The sequence below is a fragment of the Corapipo altera genome, unplaced genomic scaffold (assembly GCF_003945725.1).
Source record: "Corapipo altera isolate COAL_440 unplaced genomic scaffold, ASM394572v1 61411, whole genome shotgun sequence".
In the NCBI taxonomy this organism is placed as follows: Eukaryota; Metazoa; Chordata; class Aves; order Passeriformes; family Pipridae; genus Corapipo; species Corapipo altera.
Window position 1 is genome coordinate 3,163,318 of NW_020884875.1, and position 17,707 is coordinate 3,181,024.

Here is a 17,707-nt window from a genome sequence, read left to right on the forward strand (position 1 = left end):
CACATCACATAAGATAGCATAGCATAACCCCTAAAACTGGAATACAGACTACAGGTTTAACAAAAGAGATTTTTTAATGGCTTGTATATCATATTCCAGCTTTGTAATCTCAAGTAAAGGACATCTTTACCAAGGATGCTACTTCACAGAGAAGCTCTCTCTCTGTGGTGGCTTTCAGCAGTTTTATCTATACAGGTGAGTGGTTAGTAAGTAGGGAAAGCAAAAAAAATTTCACCCAGGACCATTCCAGTCCAGCTCCACTCTGTTGCAAAAAGTGTCAGAAAAACATGAGTTTCTGACAACACTTAAGGATGGAATTTTACTCTTTGACATCCTTGTGTGACAGTGACTCTGACAGACTGGTTCAGAATAGAGTGTAAATCTGCTTATTTCTTTGTGCCAATCTAATATAAATTTAATTATCCTGGTCATTCATTGACTAGGTCAAATGAGATGAAATGTTACAGAATAGAATCAGAAAGAGCATTTCAACACAGAAACAGCAAAGATATGAAAGTTTTCCATACCATGAAAAGCTACTCCAATAATTTATTCTTACCTCCCTAAGAGGATCATTGAGCTCATTCAAAATGTTTTCTTCATCAAAGATCTTGCCTTGGTAGCGATGCTCATAGTAATCATGGATCTTCTGGCGCATTTCAGCAGGTAACTTGTGGAATGACATGTACTGTTCCACTTGTTTGTACTGTCAAGATAAAAAAATATGGAAGAATCAGAAGAAAACCTCCACATTTTTTTACTATCTAAAGGCACCTACAAAATCAAAATCCATTCATGTATCCACTTAAGCTTTACCTATTTTATAAAGATAACATTTTTTCATATGTCAGAGAACCCTCACACAAGTATTAGCTAATTTAATATTAGTCACATTACAGTACATCTATAAATTATAGAAACTACCTTTAGTAGCAACGCTAATACCCAGATTAATATATAAGTGTTAGAAGTCCAACCCTCATACATCTCATGTGTTCCTTACATTCCCAGCTATATAGAAGCTGTGAAAATACACCAACACCATTTTTAGCTCATGCGGTGGACAGAAAAGCTGTACACAGTGTTTCATCTGTACTGCTGCATTCAGAGAGAGTTTAAGGTGTGAAACTGGCTATGCTGTATTACTATGCAACATATTAATGTTGCGTATGCTTTTAAGGTGACTGAAGAACAAAGTTAAAATCTGAAATAGAAAACATTCCTCAGGAGTGATGGAGAGAGGTAAACTAGAAAAATATGCATGGCATCAGGAAATAGAAACTGGGGGAAGAAAAAGATACCAGGACCCAGGAGACTCAGAGGACTTCACTTCATTATACCTTGTGCATTTGGTTTCTTTGTTTCTACTAGTCCTCTGCCCTATCTTCTGGAGTTTTTTTCCTTCCCATTTTCAGAAGCCTTTTTGGATTGCACGATTTTCAGAAAATAAAGTCCTGAATCAACTGCTACAATACTCAAGAGTTGTATTGTACTAAACTACATGGTAATCTGAGACCTGCAAAATGGAGTAGTTGTCTAAACTGCAAACGGACAAACACTGCCAGAACAAGATTTTTGCCCTTCAGACCCCTATCCTTGTCTAAGCTGAAAAGGATAAGGCACTGAGGCAGGGAAGGATAAACCCCATCCCAGGCTGAAAGGTGAGTTAAAATTTGGCAGAAACATCATTTACTTATGTACACAGTCTTAATTTAATTTTTATTAATTTTTTCATGCTTAATTAGGGAATTTTAACTGTTTTCAATGGAAAAGCCAATGAAGTCCTAATTAGGATTGGCATCTCTGTAGAGCAACTAAGCAAATTTATAATGTACATGCACTCTTTACGAACTGCAGCTTGTGTAGTTGAAGATGGTTCTGTCTTCTAGAATTGAAATTAGCTTTTGTTTTGCAAAGTGACAAAAGATTAGATGAGGCCATGTGTACAACATCCATTCCAAAAATAAGACGAAAGTAATTTTGCATGGAACTCTTTAACAATGTATAATGAATATGTAAGTCTGATTTAACCTCTGCACAGCTATTTTGTACCTCTGAAGTAATAACTCTTCATCCCCATCCTTTAGATGTGTGATTTAAATTTGCATGTTTTCCATCGTCTTCTGTTCTGATATGGAGAAATTTATCCCTACATTGTGGGTTAGAATCAGAGTTCTGAGCAACTAGAATCAGACATGCTTTAGCATAAATGAAGTACTGCTACTAAAATTACCCTACAGATCAGGCAAAGCTACTCCAGGTATGGATTTACTTAGAGGGAAAGGAGAGATCACCCAGTGCTCCATCTATCCCACCAAGCTGTTCACACAGTCCCACTCTGCAGCAAAGACAAGAAGATGCTTCACTGCACAGCATCATGTCATGGACGGGGAAAAGTCATCACTATGTGCCTAGCACAGGGGCTTTACACTCTATGCAATCTTATTCACACACAAATGTGCTTAAGTGACACTAAGAATAATCCTTGCTAATAAAAAAACATACATTCATTCAGATGTATATTGCAAGCAAGCTGCAAAGGACTTTTATACCAGAATGACCTTGAAATAGAGAAAATTCATGCTATGAGAGAATTACTTTGCCAGCAGTTTACACTGCTGCATTTCATTAGGACTGTTGTTTGAATAGGTGCGTTCTCCCACATAAGCAAGCTCTCTTTTTTTACCAGGATTTATGCTTGCACATGAGAATTTTAGGGAAATAGGAAAAATAAAACTGGTAGAAAAGTAGTGCTTATCACTACTGTGTCTCAAAATGTCTGCAGATTACTAACATAGAGAATAATAGGGACAGCTGAATATTAGCAACTTTTTTTAAAAAAAATCTACGAAGAATTTAAAGTCTTCCACAATTCCCAGAAATATTTAACCATCTAAAATACTATCAAGGTGCCTTTCTATATCAAAACATCTGACTCTGTCAGTGTATAGTATACTATCACTATCACCCTTTAATCAATCTTTTCCTAGTATTTCCCAATGTGTGATTTTGACTCATTTTCTGTATCATTCATGGTACCATTACTTTCTTCCTTGATGCTCTGTTCACATGAAGTGTTACCTCAAAACTTTTAACTTACTCTCTCTTCTTCAGCAACTGATATCTTTCACTAACTCAGTCCAAGAAATTATTGCTTTTTTATTCCTCAGAAAAGTAAGTTTATTTTTTCAGCCTGCTACATGTTGTTGGCAATATTGAGGATATCCCAGATCAGTTGTCACTGTGGAGTGCTCCATGTCAGTTGCAAAAAAAAGTGTGCTGAAATGAAGATACAAAGAGAGCAAGACTAATATGATCTTTGTGTAATATGAATTTTGTGTAATAAAACCGGAAATTGTCTAAATTAATTTTAAAGAGTGTTTTCTTTGTGGGTACCACAGATATCAAAAATGGCTAGAAACATGGGTATTTTTCATTTTTACATAATTGTACTGATTTTTTTTCCTGGGACTTTTTACTCACCAAAAAAAAAAAAAAATCAAATAACTTAAAGAGAACTGAAGTACTTTCTGGAAAAGAAAAAAGATGTTAAAAAAGTTTTAAAATTCTCATCAGCATTGTGAATCCCTTGAATAAATATAATTCAGTAGCTTCTTTATTTTTCTAAGTGTAATTTTATATATGAAGTGGATAAAATGTTCAGCAAAGTTAAATTTTGTAAAAAATTATATTTTAATCATATTTAAAAGAGCTGTAACCAATCCTGATACGCCCATCAGACCTGACACTGGAACATGCATTTTTAAATGTGAATAAAATAATTTTTCTCTAATTACTCTTCTCATTACACTGTATGCTCTATCTTTTCCCTTCTAGATTGAAAAATTTGGCTTGTTTGGGGTTTCGTTTTGGTTTGGGGTGGGTTGTCTAGGTTTTTTTTTCTTTGTTTGATTTGGTTTATTCAGAAAATAGATGTCTTAATTCCACATTCATAAAAGCATCTCTGGTGTTTGTATTATATCTCTATGAAATAACTTTTAGAGCCACAGCAGGTTCCCTCAAGATTGATTTTAATTTTTCTTCTTTTATTTTTGGGGTTTTTTTGTATGTCACATGATAAGCACCAGACTACATTCAAAAAGTCTCTGCTAACCCCCTTTTTTTTAATTTCAAATTGCCTTTCCATCTTTGCTCCTTCCTGACACCAAGTAGTACTTGGTTTTCCAGGAAGGACTATTTAGTAAGGGACTCCATGTGTGCACATCTAAAAGGTCTGTGCACACTCCAAAGCCAACAGCAAACTAACTCTGATTCCAGCATTCTGAGCAGAAAAAGAATAAGCATCCAGGATCTTCAGTAGAGCCTGTGCTCCATGAAGACACAGCAAGACAAAAGAAAGCTAAGATAAACTTTTTAAAACAAGAACATTGGTTCTTTGTCTAATTTTACAAAACTCAAGTATGAGTTTATTTCCATAAAATCCTAAACATGGTCCAATTTACCTCAGTGTGATTTATGATAATCAAATGGTTTCAGAATGCTTTAAAATACTTTTAATGCACAATGACGTAACCAGCTGCAATTAAATAAAAGGTTGCCTTCTGATTCTATTTGATGCAATTTTAAATGATTTTATTATCCATACAAATTCCTATTTTTGTATTCCTCTGTGCTTCTATACTGTCTACACTGTTTTTGGTCTGTGTGAAGAACATAGTCTTTTTTCACTTTAATTTTGCACTTAATTTTCCTGAAATTCACAACATATTGGCTTATATTTTCATAAAAGTAAAACAATATTTTTGAATGCAGATGCTGTTTGTCTTAACTATTATGAATACATATTCCTGGTCTTTTCAATATCTCACTGAATGAAATAAATACTGTGTTGCTGACCACTCAACAAATATCTCTTTTTTAAGATGAATGTTGAATTGTTTGTCCTAAAATAAGCATGTATATTAATGTGCTTTATATATTGCACTGACATAATTTCAGTAGTTTCTATGTGTTTTATATTTATCACTGAAATGAAAATGCCCATAATTGCTACAAAAATAAGCAAACAAAATTGCTGAGATAGGCAAGAGCTAAGTGGTTTTCAAAGTTTCAAAGTAGTATTCCACACATTTTAATGCAAAGCATCACCCAGTAATAATTGTATCTTGTTGTTTCAGACATAATCTTATTCGTAGACTTTTTGTCAGCAGCAAAATTCTGCTAATGGGTTCCTCCAGCAAGAGGTGACTAGTATGACATCAATCATATGGAGACCTTAGTAGAGTTTGTTAGGAAACTACAGTTATGCTGAAAAAAATAGGTATGGAAAAAGTCAAAGAAGAGTAACGTCTTTTTCATAACTATTTGCAAATGGAGCTGGGAAAATATTTTAAAATTAAGATAGTATCCCAATACAGACAATATCCCAATAAAACCAGTAAAACAGAAACCTGAATGTTGATCTCTCACAAGATATTTTACTACATATGCTGAGCCTATCAGGTCCTTTTCTTATAAGGTGTCATAACTATAAAGTTGTCCATTTTAGCTGAAAAAATGCATAGAGTCCTAATAATCTTTACAGCTCAACATTCTGTCTTTGATACAATAAATAATAGAAATATTTGAAAGACATGAACAGTATCAGTTACAAAACATGAAACATGAAACTAATTACATTCATGTGCTGTACCTGAAACTGGTCCTGCCTACCTTTCAGAAACGAGTGCCAAAGTCAGATCTTTCCAAAACGTCAACACTGAACAACTGCCATAACTGGCTAGATTTTCAAAGAACCTATGTCCCTGTACCATCACTTTAAAGTTCAGCTTGAACAATAGGCCTTTTGCACTTCATACAATAATTGCGTCCTTGGCAATAGGGCCTCACTTGTGGGAAAGTTTTTCTCCAAAAAATATAAGCATCTCTAAAAGTGTTTATGTTCAAGTTGTCTTTTCTTTTACCACAAATATAAACCTGACTCTTACATTAAATTAATATCATAATTGTATTTTTAGCATACTCTCTAAGATAATAGAAAATGAATACCTATAGACAAGCTAGGCAAAAAAAAAAGGAAATAGCACTTTTTCAGAGATTATAGTCTATCAAAGGCACAGCCTTACAAATACGAACTTCAATGAGCTGTGTAAAAACAATAAATCCTATATAATGATTACAAATGTAAAAAGAAAGCACAAATCATTTTTGAAATCCTTCTGCTGAATCAAGAAATTTCTATCACACAATTTAGATGCAACAAATTCATCAGTATTCTTAACATGATTTGAAAATTCTTGCATCCTATGTATAAAAGAAGATTCTAAGCAGCATTATAATATGAAGGAGATTCAACTCATTGAGAAGGTGTACAAAGGAAAGAGGAGGCAATTTGATCAAGATGAAGCCTTTCTAAACACAACCATACAGTTCAAGAAGCTCTCTGTCTTATATATAGTTCTGAACCTTATTTTAAATTTCAGTCTAATTGTATCCAGACGCAGTTTAAATCAACTAATTACAAAATTATCTAGCACCTCAAGAGATCCTATTCCTTGGTATTTCTCGCTGGAGTGTTTATAGATGGGAATTGTCTCTCTTAGACTCGTTCAAGTACTCTATTCTACTCTTTGTTCAGAAGACAGCATACTGGCCCTCTTCTCTTTGATCCATTCTAGCTCCAGTTAATTTTTCTCCAACTGCAATTACTGGAACCATACATAATATTTTAGTGAAAGTCTCACCAATTTGTAGTTTATATTAATTTCTTTCCCATCTAGTAGAAAACCAAGATGCATTGAAATTGTCGTTTGGAGTAATTTTATGAGCGGTTTCATCTCTCAGATTCCTCATTTTCTCCTTGCCACTTAAAATTGCTGTGCTCTTCATCTCCCAGTTTATAATAGAAGCTTGTACTAGTCCTTGAATTTTGGATTTCTGAATTTCATTATATTCTTATTACTTCATCTCTTAAAAATCAGTTCATTCTTTCTATAAAATATCTTGGTCTTTGTATAATATTAGCATTTGAAGTTTCATACATCCAAAGCTTTATACCATCTGTTAGCAAAAGCCTAATGTCAATATCATGCCGTTAGGTATTTTTCTACTACAGAATCACAGAATCAATTCAGTTGGAAAAGATTTTTGAGGTCATTGAGTCCAATCTATGACTGAACACCACCAATTTAATGAAACCATGGCACTGAGTGCCATGTCCAGTCTCTTCTTAACCACCTCCAGAACTGTGACTCCATCACCTCCCCGGGCAGCCTATTTTAATGTCTAATCACCCTGTCTGTGAAGAATTCCTCCTAATATCCAACCTAAAACTCGCCTGGCACAGTTTGAGACTATGTACTCTCACTCCCGCTTGGTATCTTGAAAACTTACAATGGGCCCACAACCAAACTGGGATGTAGAATGGCAGTAGTACCTGTGATAGCAAAGAAAATTGCTGTCTTTCATCAGCTTTTCTTGTGAGAGGAGAATGAGACTTATATAACCTAAAGCAAATCAGTTTTATGTAGATGACATTTTATGATCTACATAGCAGGTGTTACACAGAAGAGATTCCAAAAACTTCCTGTATATTCTAATACTTAAACAATTTTCATTTTTGTAAATTTGCATCAACTACTACTTTCAATAAATCAGTAGGCAGCAAACTTGGCTATCACCGAAACTGGACTTTTAACAGAAGTTTTTAGAATTATAAAATTAAGACTGTTCTCTCTATTTGCTAAAACAGTCTTGAAAACTGTGAACTGACAAAAAAGATTGAAAAGCTATTATTATGATGCCTTAGTTCAGATTTCTGTAAGCCAAGTGTCTAATTTAAACCAGTTATCCTGACTCTGTCTCTCATAAACAAAGAAAGATAACAATCATTAATTAACCTTATTAAAAAATTCATGTCTTGCACAGATGGAATACAGTCACCTTTGTCATCTTTAAGTCTTTCTCTCTAATTGACCGTAGGGGAGTTCTCAATGACTAGCACTGACCAATTAGCTAAACATCAACTGCAATCATGTATTTAAAATAATAATTTATTTAAATGAACCTTTCTACTGAGATACACGTAGATTTGGCAACTGATCCAGTAGATCAAATTGAACTTTCAAGTTCCATCATTCACCCTTATAACTGTGCTTCTACATTTTTAGCCTTAAAGGAAGAAAATTAATTTGGTTATGAGAAGAAGAAAGTGAATGTTACACTGAGGCACTGATGAATCTGTAGGTATCAAATGCCAGGTGAAGATTTTTATAGAATCATAGAGTGCTTTGGGTTGGAAGGGAACTTAATAATCATCTAGTTCCAACCTCCTGCCATGTCTTTCAGATTTCTAATGGAAAAAAATGGGTGCTCAGCATTGGAAGGTCAATAAATGAGGTTCTCACTGAATCAAAGTAAAGGAAAAGTAGCTAGGAAGCCAGCACATCACTGTATAATGGCTGACAAAATCCACTGAACAACAGAATGGTCTAATGTATAAAGGACTGAATTCTAATAAAACAGTGTAATCATAAAATTTCTTCCTGTATAAGTTTTTAGTACTGATTAGACCCATGATTCAGGTGGCTGACAGTTATATGGCAATAAAAAACCAGTTAATCTCAATAGGTGTTCAAGTAAGCTTTTAATAAAAAGGGACAGCCCAAATAGTATTCAAATAGCTTTTTATTGGTAGGGTGTTCCTGTAAAGACAGTTTACAACATTACAAAAAAATTTCCAATATATTTTAATCCCTGCGAAAGTTCACTGGCTTTACATGTGAGGAATCATTGATGCCAAAATCCTTTTTCTCTGTGCTATTGTGCTGTAAGGCCTTGAAATAAACTCAAGGAACTGAGGAGCCTTGACTCTCCTCTTGTCCTTCACTTTGCTAGGCACAAGATTTGACTTTCTACCTACAGACTTTTATTTATTTTCCAGCGAAGAAAAGAGAGAAAAACTTCTAAAGTAGTTCAGGGTGGTTGAGGAGGAGGGCCAAGGGAACTTTTTCAAAGCATATAATCACGTAATATTGTCTCAGTTTAAGATTAATTTGCATATTCATGGAGTTTTAGGCCCCCTCACTTCTCTGCAAGAGGTACCAGACAGATGAATTTTGAGAAAATAGGGGAGGTTCAACAGGGATACCGAGATACAGCACAGGAGGGATTTGAAGCTACTCAAAACAAAACATAAAACATTATGAAGTAAAACAACATTATATTGGGTTTTTTGTTGTGGTTGGGTGGGGTTTTGTTGTTGTTGTTGTTGTTGTTGTGGAGCGGGGAAAATAATATTCCTGAAGTGTATAAAAGTTAATGGTTTTTGTGGAAAATTCTGCTTTGTGGAAAGTGTCCTTGTTATTAAAAATATCTGCCTCCCTCTCAAGCAGTGCTAAAACATAGCTCTGGAGATAGCACAGACTGTATGGACACAGACAGAACTGAACCATGATCACACATTTGCAAATAACTGCAGACAGGAAGAGGCTTTGCCATATTATCTGCATGAATGCTTTTACTGCCTCTTTCTCAAAATTATTCAAATGCATAGTGGACTTGGAAAGCAAACAATCAGGGAATTACACAAACTATTAAATATGCAGGAAACTTCAATTTCTAGTAAAAATTAAAAATATAAAAGTATCATTCTAGTTTACAATTCACAGAAACATTTCTAATGTCTGCTGTGCTTACATGTGGCATTCAACTGAATGTTGATTTTTCACTCAAAGTACATTGAAGAAGAAATTTTAAAAAAACAAACTGAAGTTTCATCTAACCAAGCAGGCAATTAATTTTTAAGCATCATATGTATATTTCATTTGTTGAAATTTCTTTCTACACAGAAGGATAACTGCAAGTGCAATGGATGAATACTGAAAAAAAAATATAAAGGAGAACAATTTTTCTCCTTATGAAAAAGGAGTATTATCACTTTTTTAAAACAATCCTTCAGCAAAATATAATTTTTAAGACTAAAAGAACAAGATTTGCATAATTCTGTGAAAAGATCACATAATAAAAATAAATAATTTCCATTTAAAGATACTATTTTAAATTAAAGCATTATGCATTTTAAAGCAGACACTTTGCTAAAACACTTTATAAACTGTTTCAAATAAATTCTAGTCTATTATGTAATGCTATTAAAATAGTATGCACAAAATACATTTTTCTCCCCCAAAAAAGAATGTGTAATTTCATACGGTATGTAGCCCCCTTTGGGTGATATCTTTCTTTCATATGAAATAATAAATTAATTTGCTTTGTCACCCAGTCATTTGAGAAATTAGATAATAGGTTGTTTTCGGGTTTTTAAAATTATCTCTTAACCCACTATTCAGTAATGCCAACTCACTAGCTGAGCTACGCAGCTGGATGTCTAAATATCAGACGATATTGCTTCTGTTTGCTGAATGAATAATCTGATCTGTATAAGAAAAATAATGTCTTAAAAAAAATCCCTAAGGCTTGATTTTCCCCGGAAAAATTTGAATAATGTGAGACAATCATAGACAGCAGGCTACACTTCTTCCTTTTGCAAGAACTTCCAATCTAACTTCATAAGTAGATTCTATGTTAAAATGATAATAAAAAGATATTAAGTTACAGATTAATGGGAAAGGAATGAGAATAGTATAGCTTATATTTATTAATGGTTATTTAACAGATTTTCGATTTTTCTTGTCACATTTATTCTGAGAACTTGGCATTTTTCTCTTCTTTAACTCCTTAAAATGTCACCAGCTACAAGCATTACTCCTGGTACACAGTGGTGTAAATGAGAGAAAACCAGTATTCCTGCTCACAAAAAATGGGCAAGCAGTAATTTCTGCCCTGGCATTGTTTGCTTCTTCTCTGTCTCATCTGCAAACAGTGTATTTAATGAGCCTGTCAGCTGGGTGATCTGAGGTCTCCAAATTTATTATTTGTTCTCTTCAGTCATTGTCAGTCACACTATACAAACCAACTGTTAATGTGCCTCGACTCACACTTAAAGAGCCAAACAATAACATTCTGGGTCTGCTGCTCTCTGTTAGCTGTGCTGATCACTCCAACCTGGAGCTTCAGCTACCGGTAGCTAGAAAAAGGTGGAGAATGTAATCACTGATCCTCCCTCTTCTACCATAAGGGAATCCTACCTCGCTGACAAGTATTCCTTATTTCTGCAAGGACATCACACTATGTAACCACTACTGCCCTTGGTTTAGGATCTGAATGGTTTTTAGATTTCTGGGAGAGAGAAAGGAGAGAAATGTCAAGAACTCCTTCCCAAGCTATAAAGAATTCTGGATAAATATTCCTAAAGTGTTTAAGCTCAATGTCTATTCAGTTTCACCCACCATTTAAAAGCATTATCTTCAGTAGCTGCTAATATGTATTTCCTGTTTTTAATTCTTATTCTCTAGCATGTACAGGTTTTTTCACCTCTGTAGGAGTGGAGTCATTAATTCTGTCCTAATATTAAAAGTATTCTCTTTAGACTACTGCTTGATAGTCACTAGAAGGCTTCATCCAGTTTCCATGCACTTGGCCAAAGACTCTTGCTCTCCACTGGAAATTCAAGCAGGAATCAAGAAACTTTGCTGTGCTCCTTGCAAGGTTATTCTAAGTCTGGTGCTTGTACAGTTAATCCTTTTAAAATTCTTTTCATCCTATCTTTGACTGGGTTTATTAGGAAAAGAAAGGAATGCTTTGCATGTTGAAATACGGGGACATGCTTCATATGAGGACAAGGTTCCAATCTCTGTCCCACTCTTGTTATGTGTTCCCCCAACCACACTGGAAAAATGAATTATTCCCATTTCACAACCACCTCTTGTTTATGTGTGATCCTCTGGCCTAAAATGGCTATTTCATGAGCCAGCTGAACTTTTGACCTGACCAGCAAGGCACCAAAGGATAATCTCTAACAGAATATTTGGTCAAACCTAAAGTTAGCACTAACCTTAATATTAACTCATAGGATGATTATCTGTGATGACATATACCCCATATATACCAAAAATGAGAAAGCATAGATGGTTCTTAAATGACCAGAGATCTGGTTGAGTTCAGAAAAGACACTGAACAGTAAACCTTCCAGTCAACCATTTGGTTATCTTATTTCAGTAGTGGCAAATAAGCTCACCTGTACATCCCACAGTCACTGAACAGCTGAATTTACTAGGGCTCTAGAGATATTTCTACAATCTGCTTTCTTTACTGTTAGTTTACTTAACAGGCAGATTTTTTCACATAAAGAAAAAAACAGTTTATAATCAACCATAGATAAAAATAAAATGTAAGTACTCCTGCTGAATGGTATGATAAGTTCATTTTTATAGTTTTTTATCATGAGATGGAACTGAAGTGACTTGTTTAGCCTAAAAGCTATCATCTGTTTACTATCTATTTTTCACTAATTACCCCCAAAAGAGTACTGTTGCTTGCAAGAATGCTTGAAGCTGTCATTTTACTTACATGCAGCAATTAAACATTCCTTTCAATTGCCACAAAATACACAATCTCTTACTATTGTTCCTTTCAATTAGTGTAATTGAGAAATTAATTAAGTTATAGGGAATTTTCTGAATAGGATTTGTTTTCTTAGTCTGTTCTTTATCTTGCACAGATTTGCTTTTTACTGTTTTAAAAGGGGGAGGGAAGTAGCATGAAAACCAGGCTTAGTTCCTCTCTTCACAGAGGCAATGACAGGACTCTGATTTAATGAAACAACTTAGAGCTCCAAGGCATGAAAAGAAAAACATCTCTCCTCCATACAGCTATAGGTGAAACTGTATCACATCTAAGGTAAGATGATTTTCTTTCTTAATGAGAAAGACACAGTAAAGATGACATCTTATTTAAAAATATCAGATATGTAATGGTCTCAGAGTTGCCAGTTTTGATGTGAAATTTAATACCTGTCTTGTCACCTTGTATAATTTTTCTTATATTTTGAATGATTTGAATTTATTCCTTTTTTTCCTTTTTTCAATTTTTCTGTGCCAATAAAAAAAGAATGCACATTAAAACAAGTGCCTAGAGTGGAGGGATGGGAGGCAGAAGGAGTTATTCCCTAACAGCACTCTGGAGGAGTAAAGGGAATCAGCTTGTCTCTGCTCAGTCACTCCTTCAGTTCAGTTTGGGGCACAACCAGCAGCTTGTGCAGCCCCAGGATCCATGATGGTGACATCTGTACCTAGCCACTGAGTGCACACTGCAGGTATCTTTGATGCTGACTCTGAACACAAGGTGACAACTGTGAATCACCTATTTTCATTTGAATGAAATTTTTCTAGAGATGTGTATTAAGTCTGCCTTATCGGAAGCATTGTTTTCCTGCGGCATGGGCTTCACCTCAACCCATTGATCCTGCAATATAAAAATATTGCACAATGCTAAATTCAGCATGTCCTACAAAGGCTTTAGCTGAATGGGCATGCTTAGTTGCAAGCATCTTGCTCACAGAAATGCAGTTATTTCAAGAAGCAATTTGAAGTAGTAATTTAGAAAACATAGAAAATGTATAATTAGTTTGAAATTATGTAACTTTGTAGCTATTGTTTAATAGTTACAATGAAAAGAAGAAAAAAGTTTTATTAGCACTCTAACTGTTACATCTGCTTGGTGTTGTGCCAACAGCTATGCTACAAGCAGAACCAGCACACACAAGACAGAAACACTGGCACAATACAGCTGCTGATCCTGGTAATTCTGTCTCTGATAAAACCTAATTATGGCTTCCCAATTATTTTTGTATTAATTAGTGGAAAATGCCAATTCATCAAAAAGAACTTCCTTTTCTAATGGATCCATTTTCACTTTTTTCACTTCCATGTCAAGATACTTGCATGCATGGGAAGGTCTGTCCAAAGCTAAAGGGAGAGGTGAAGAGATTTTTCAGTACATAAAGATGGTCAAGTTGCTCAGTTATAGAATGCTTTGCCTTTCTTGACCTTTTATCAGAGACCTGAAAGTGGCCTTCTCTCATTTCACAGCAGTGTCTTAATGATGAGGAAATAGTTTGTCTAGCCTGAGCATCTCTCAGTGTCTTTTCTGCTTCGTCTACTAAGCATGTATCAAGGTAGAGAAAGACAGAAAGTTCTCTTCTTCTTCATAAGGATAGAAATAGCAATGTAGATGATTACCTTTCATCTTGCTTTTCCAGCAAAGTGAATAATTTACAAGTCTATACACCATATAAAGTATAATCACTCACATTAGAATTAAGGTGCTGGGAAACACAAAGACTCATCCCATGCAGATGCTACTCATGGAGAAAAAGAGCCCTCACAGAGCCACTGGCTGCAACTGATCCACCTCCTTGCAAGAATTTCACTTGTAGACACCTGAGTCAATGTCAGACAGCTGCAGTACTAAGATTACTTATGAACCATAGGAGCTTTAAGGAAACCAGACAACCTCTGCTCTGAGTGGGTTACCTCATTAATACTATTATTACTTTATGAACTGTTGTCTAACATATGCAGTGTGAAACCTTCTTGCATATTTTATTTGAAAGTACAGCTAGATACTCATGATGCAAAGAGCCCTTAAACTTATAGAGGAGATTTTAGGTATATAATTTATTTTTTTAGTTAATCTAAAACTCTTTGTCAGACTGTTCAGGTTTCCAGCTTTACCTGAATGTCTGAGGTTAACACACAGTATCACACAATATTTATGATTCCGAGCTTTCTGCGTCAACAACTGCAACAGTCTGACAAACTGCTCTTCTTCATGTTCCCAGCTGTTGTGTTTCATTCATTCTTCCAAACTATCTGTAAACTTACCTTCTTTTTCTCCTTACCTTGCCTTTATTTAGTCTTGAAGTATATACACTTCAGAGATATCCTTAGAGAAATAAATTTATGGCACCTGAAGGCTGCTCTGATAAACAACAGTCATGGCAGGAATTTAATACTCCAAGCAACCTTTTGTACTCCCTTGAATAGCATAATTATAGACCTGAAGGTTCTAGAGGAATGACTGTGAGCAACAGGATGTACTCTCTTATATTTCAGAATTATGGAACTTATTCACTAGATATGGGAAAAAAAATCCAGATTTAATCACTCAAAGATAATTATTTAATTAGAATAAAAATGAGAAATAAGAGAGCTACAACCTCTATCAGGAATGGAAAAGCCAATGGAACATTCTGCAAAGAACAAATTTTAAGGCAGTTTATAGCTTTCTTCAAACAAATAGTCTAACAATCCCTGTAATATTTCTGGTTATGAAGAAACAGTTCAATGCATCAACCATTCAATCATCCAAATGCATTAAATCTTACATAAAGAGTAAGTAAGTAAGTAACTTTTATACTCCAAAAAGACACAAAAAGTTGTTAGTAACAGTGGATTACTTCCCACAGCTCTGTAGAGATTTAACTCTCAAATAAATAATGATACTGTATTTCTGTCCTGATCATTTCTGCAGAAACACTCAGGGAAAGTGTTTTATTCAGCTGAGTTCATTCAAAAGTGAAGTCACAAAGCTGTAACTGTTAAAGAAAAATAATGGAACTTCTGACAAATAATACCTTTTTCTTTTTCCTTCTTCCATAACAAGAAGGAGAAATAGAGAGAGCCTCAGAGAAGTAGGCAAAAACATATATAAGATGCTATAAAAAAAAGGGAAAGCAGTGAAAGGCTAGCAAAGAGATTTTAAACAATTCTACAAACAATTCTAAAGATCATTTATGTTTTCTTTCACTTAAACAAATATGCACACCTATTTTTCCCTTCCTAATTATTTTAGGAGTACTCTGCTCAGCATCTGAAATTTTAGCAAAATTTACCTTAGTTTTACAGTAGAATAAAGGTTCCTTTGTTTCCATGGCAAGAGAAGCCATTTGCACTCTACAACCACTGGCTGTGACCATGACAGTCTGCAATGGACATTGTTTCACACAGGCAATTGATAATCCACTTCTATTCTGAACTAGTATCCTAAACAGCATTACCAGCACTGACAATGGTGTGTCTGATGGAAAGGCTGCAGTGCAGGACTCCTTCTGAAGCCGAGGAGGCACCTGCATAGACCTGCCAAGGAGGGTCCTTCCAGGTAGGCAATGCAAAGTATTTGGTTTTATTTAAAAGAAGTTTTGGGTTTGGAAGTGTTCTTCTTTTTTCCTTTCTTTTTTTTTTTAAGGTATGTATTAAGCATTAATAAAATATCACCAGGCCCCTTTTTGGTCTTTTGGAGATATCGATTGAGACCACAAAGTTTTGTGTGATGATCATGAAATTGTAAGGAAACCTTCCCAAGAGAACAGCACTGTACCCCCCATAGAGAAGGTCACACATGGGCTGCGTGCAAAACACAGGTAACAAAGGGCTGAGGCAAGTAAAGGCTTTTCATTTTCACTCTGTTTCTCAACTGAATGTGAAAAAGAGCTGGAAGAATTCATAATGCCTTCACAACAAATCAATATATTTTAAAGCTGCATAGACAGTGAAATTTTTAGTAGTCATAATCAAATGTAGCACATGGGCTCTATAATGCTAATTCCTGAGAACTACAGAAACAGAATATTGCTTCCGCTAAAACCTCAGTGTTATGTAAGAACCTCACTATAAATAATAACTACCTGTGGCAACCTAATGATTTTAAGGGCTAAAGCAGCAACCACTTCAAATATATGCTGGTATTTGCTTCTGTTTTTCACAGTGGACTCTAACATTTTCTCAAACTGATGGCTAAAACAGAAGCCCTCTTTGCCACGCAGGGAAAGTATGTTAGAAGTTGCATATAATGTAAATTACATAGGTAAACTTTGTTTTGAGCAATTTTATGCCTTTAGCCCCAGTGTGTCACAGAAATTCTGACTAACACACTAAGGAATTGCCTTCAGCCGCTGCTGACAGGGACAGTTCATTTTCTCAGCCTGCCTGATTGATCCCTCCTCTGCTCAGATCTGTACTACAAATTTGAATGTCACATGCAATGCGGCATACACCCAATATTAATGAATATGCCACAGTACAATGCTTTCATTATTCACTTTTTTTTTCTCCTTTTTCCAGCTTTTTCAAATTGTTCTATGTAATTACACCATTGCACCCCTCTCCCCCGTCCCCCCCGGAAGCTCTCACTTTCTTGGCATTAAGTGATACAGAAACATTTAGAAAATGAAAGCTTTTTTTTCTGCCATGGCAAGTGTGGTGCAAGGTTTAGCTGAGGGTCGTATCTTCTCTAAACCCCACAAAACAGACTGGTTTTGTGGAGGGTCTTGAGGAAGGAGCGGACAAATGTTCTCTGCCCGATGCAGAGACTGCCTTAAAAAGAGACATGGGGACTGGGAGAAAGACTGGCAGACTGAGAAACTACAAGAGAAAATGAAGCTGAGGTAAAAAAAAGGAAGAGAGGAGGTTTATGTCTGCCCCAAATAATTTCTGAATTTGGCACTATTTTACAAGGTTATACTGTTCTTTACTATCTTCCACAAATCAGGAACTCTTACAGAACAAGAGTCTGTTTCTTAAATATTTTGCGAACAGACATCTAAACCACAATCTTTCAGCAGTAAAAAATTATCTTTTCATTTACTGAGTTACATATACTATTAGTTTTATTGTGCCATTGCTTTTCAGTCAGAGTTTCTCTCTGATTTTAATAGCTTTGTTTTAAAATCAGTGGACCAATATGGTCTACTGCAGTTTTTAATCTTTTTCCCTTTTTATAGTGGTCCATTTACTTCCCTTTAGATTTTTTTTTTCTAGAAGCACTGCTTGAAGAGTAAGTGCTGTTGCCT

General features: G+C 35.1%; 1 protein-coding gene across 1 annotated transcript in view; it reads right to left on the reverse strand.

The window, feature by feature from the left end:
- HCN1 (hyperpolarization activated cyclic nucleotide gated potassium channel 1) overlaps positions 1 to 17,707 on the reverse strand; it is a 199,877-nt gene that overhangs the window by 40,012 nt on the left and 142,158 nt on the right. The window contains exon 5 of the mRNA XM_027634972.1: positions 560 to 706. Coding sequence (XP_027490773.1) covers positions 560 to 706 — 147 coding nt within the window. The remainder of the gene's footprint in view (positions 1 to 559; positions 707 to 17,707) is intronic.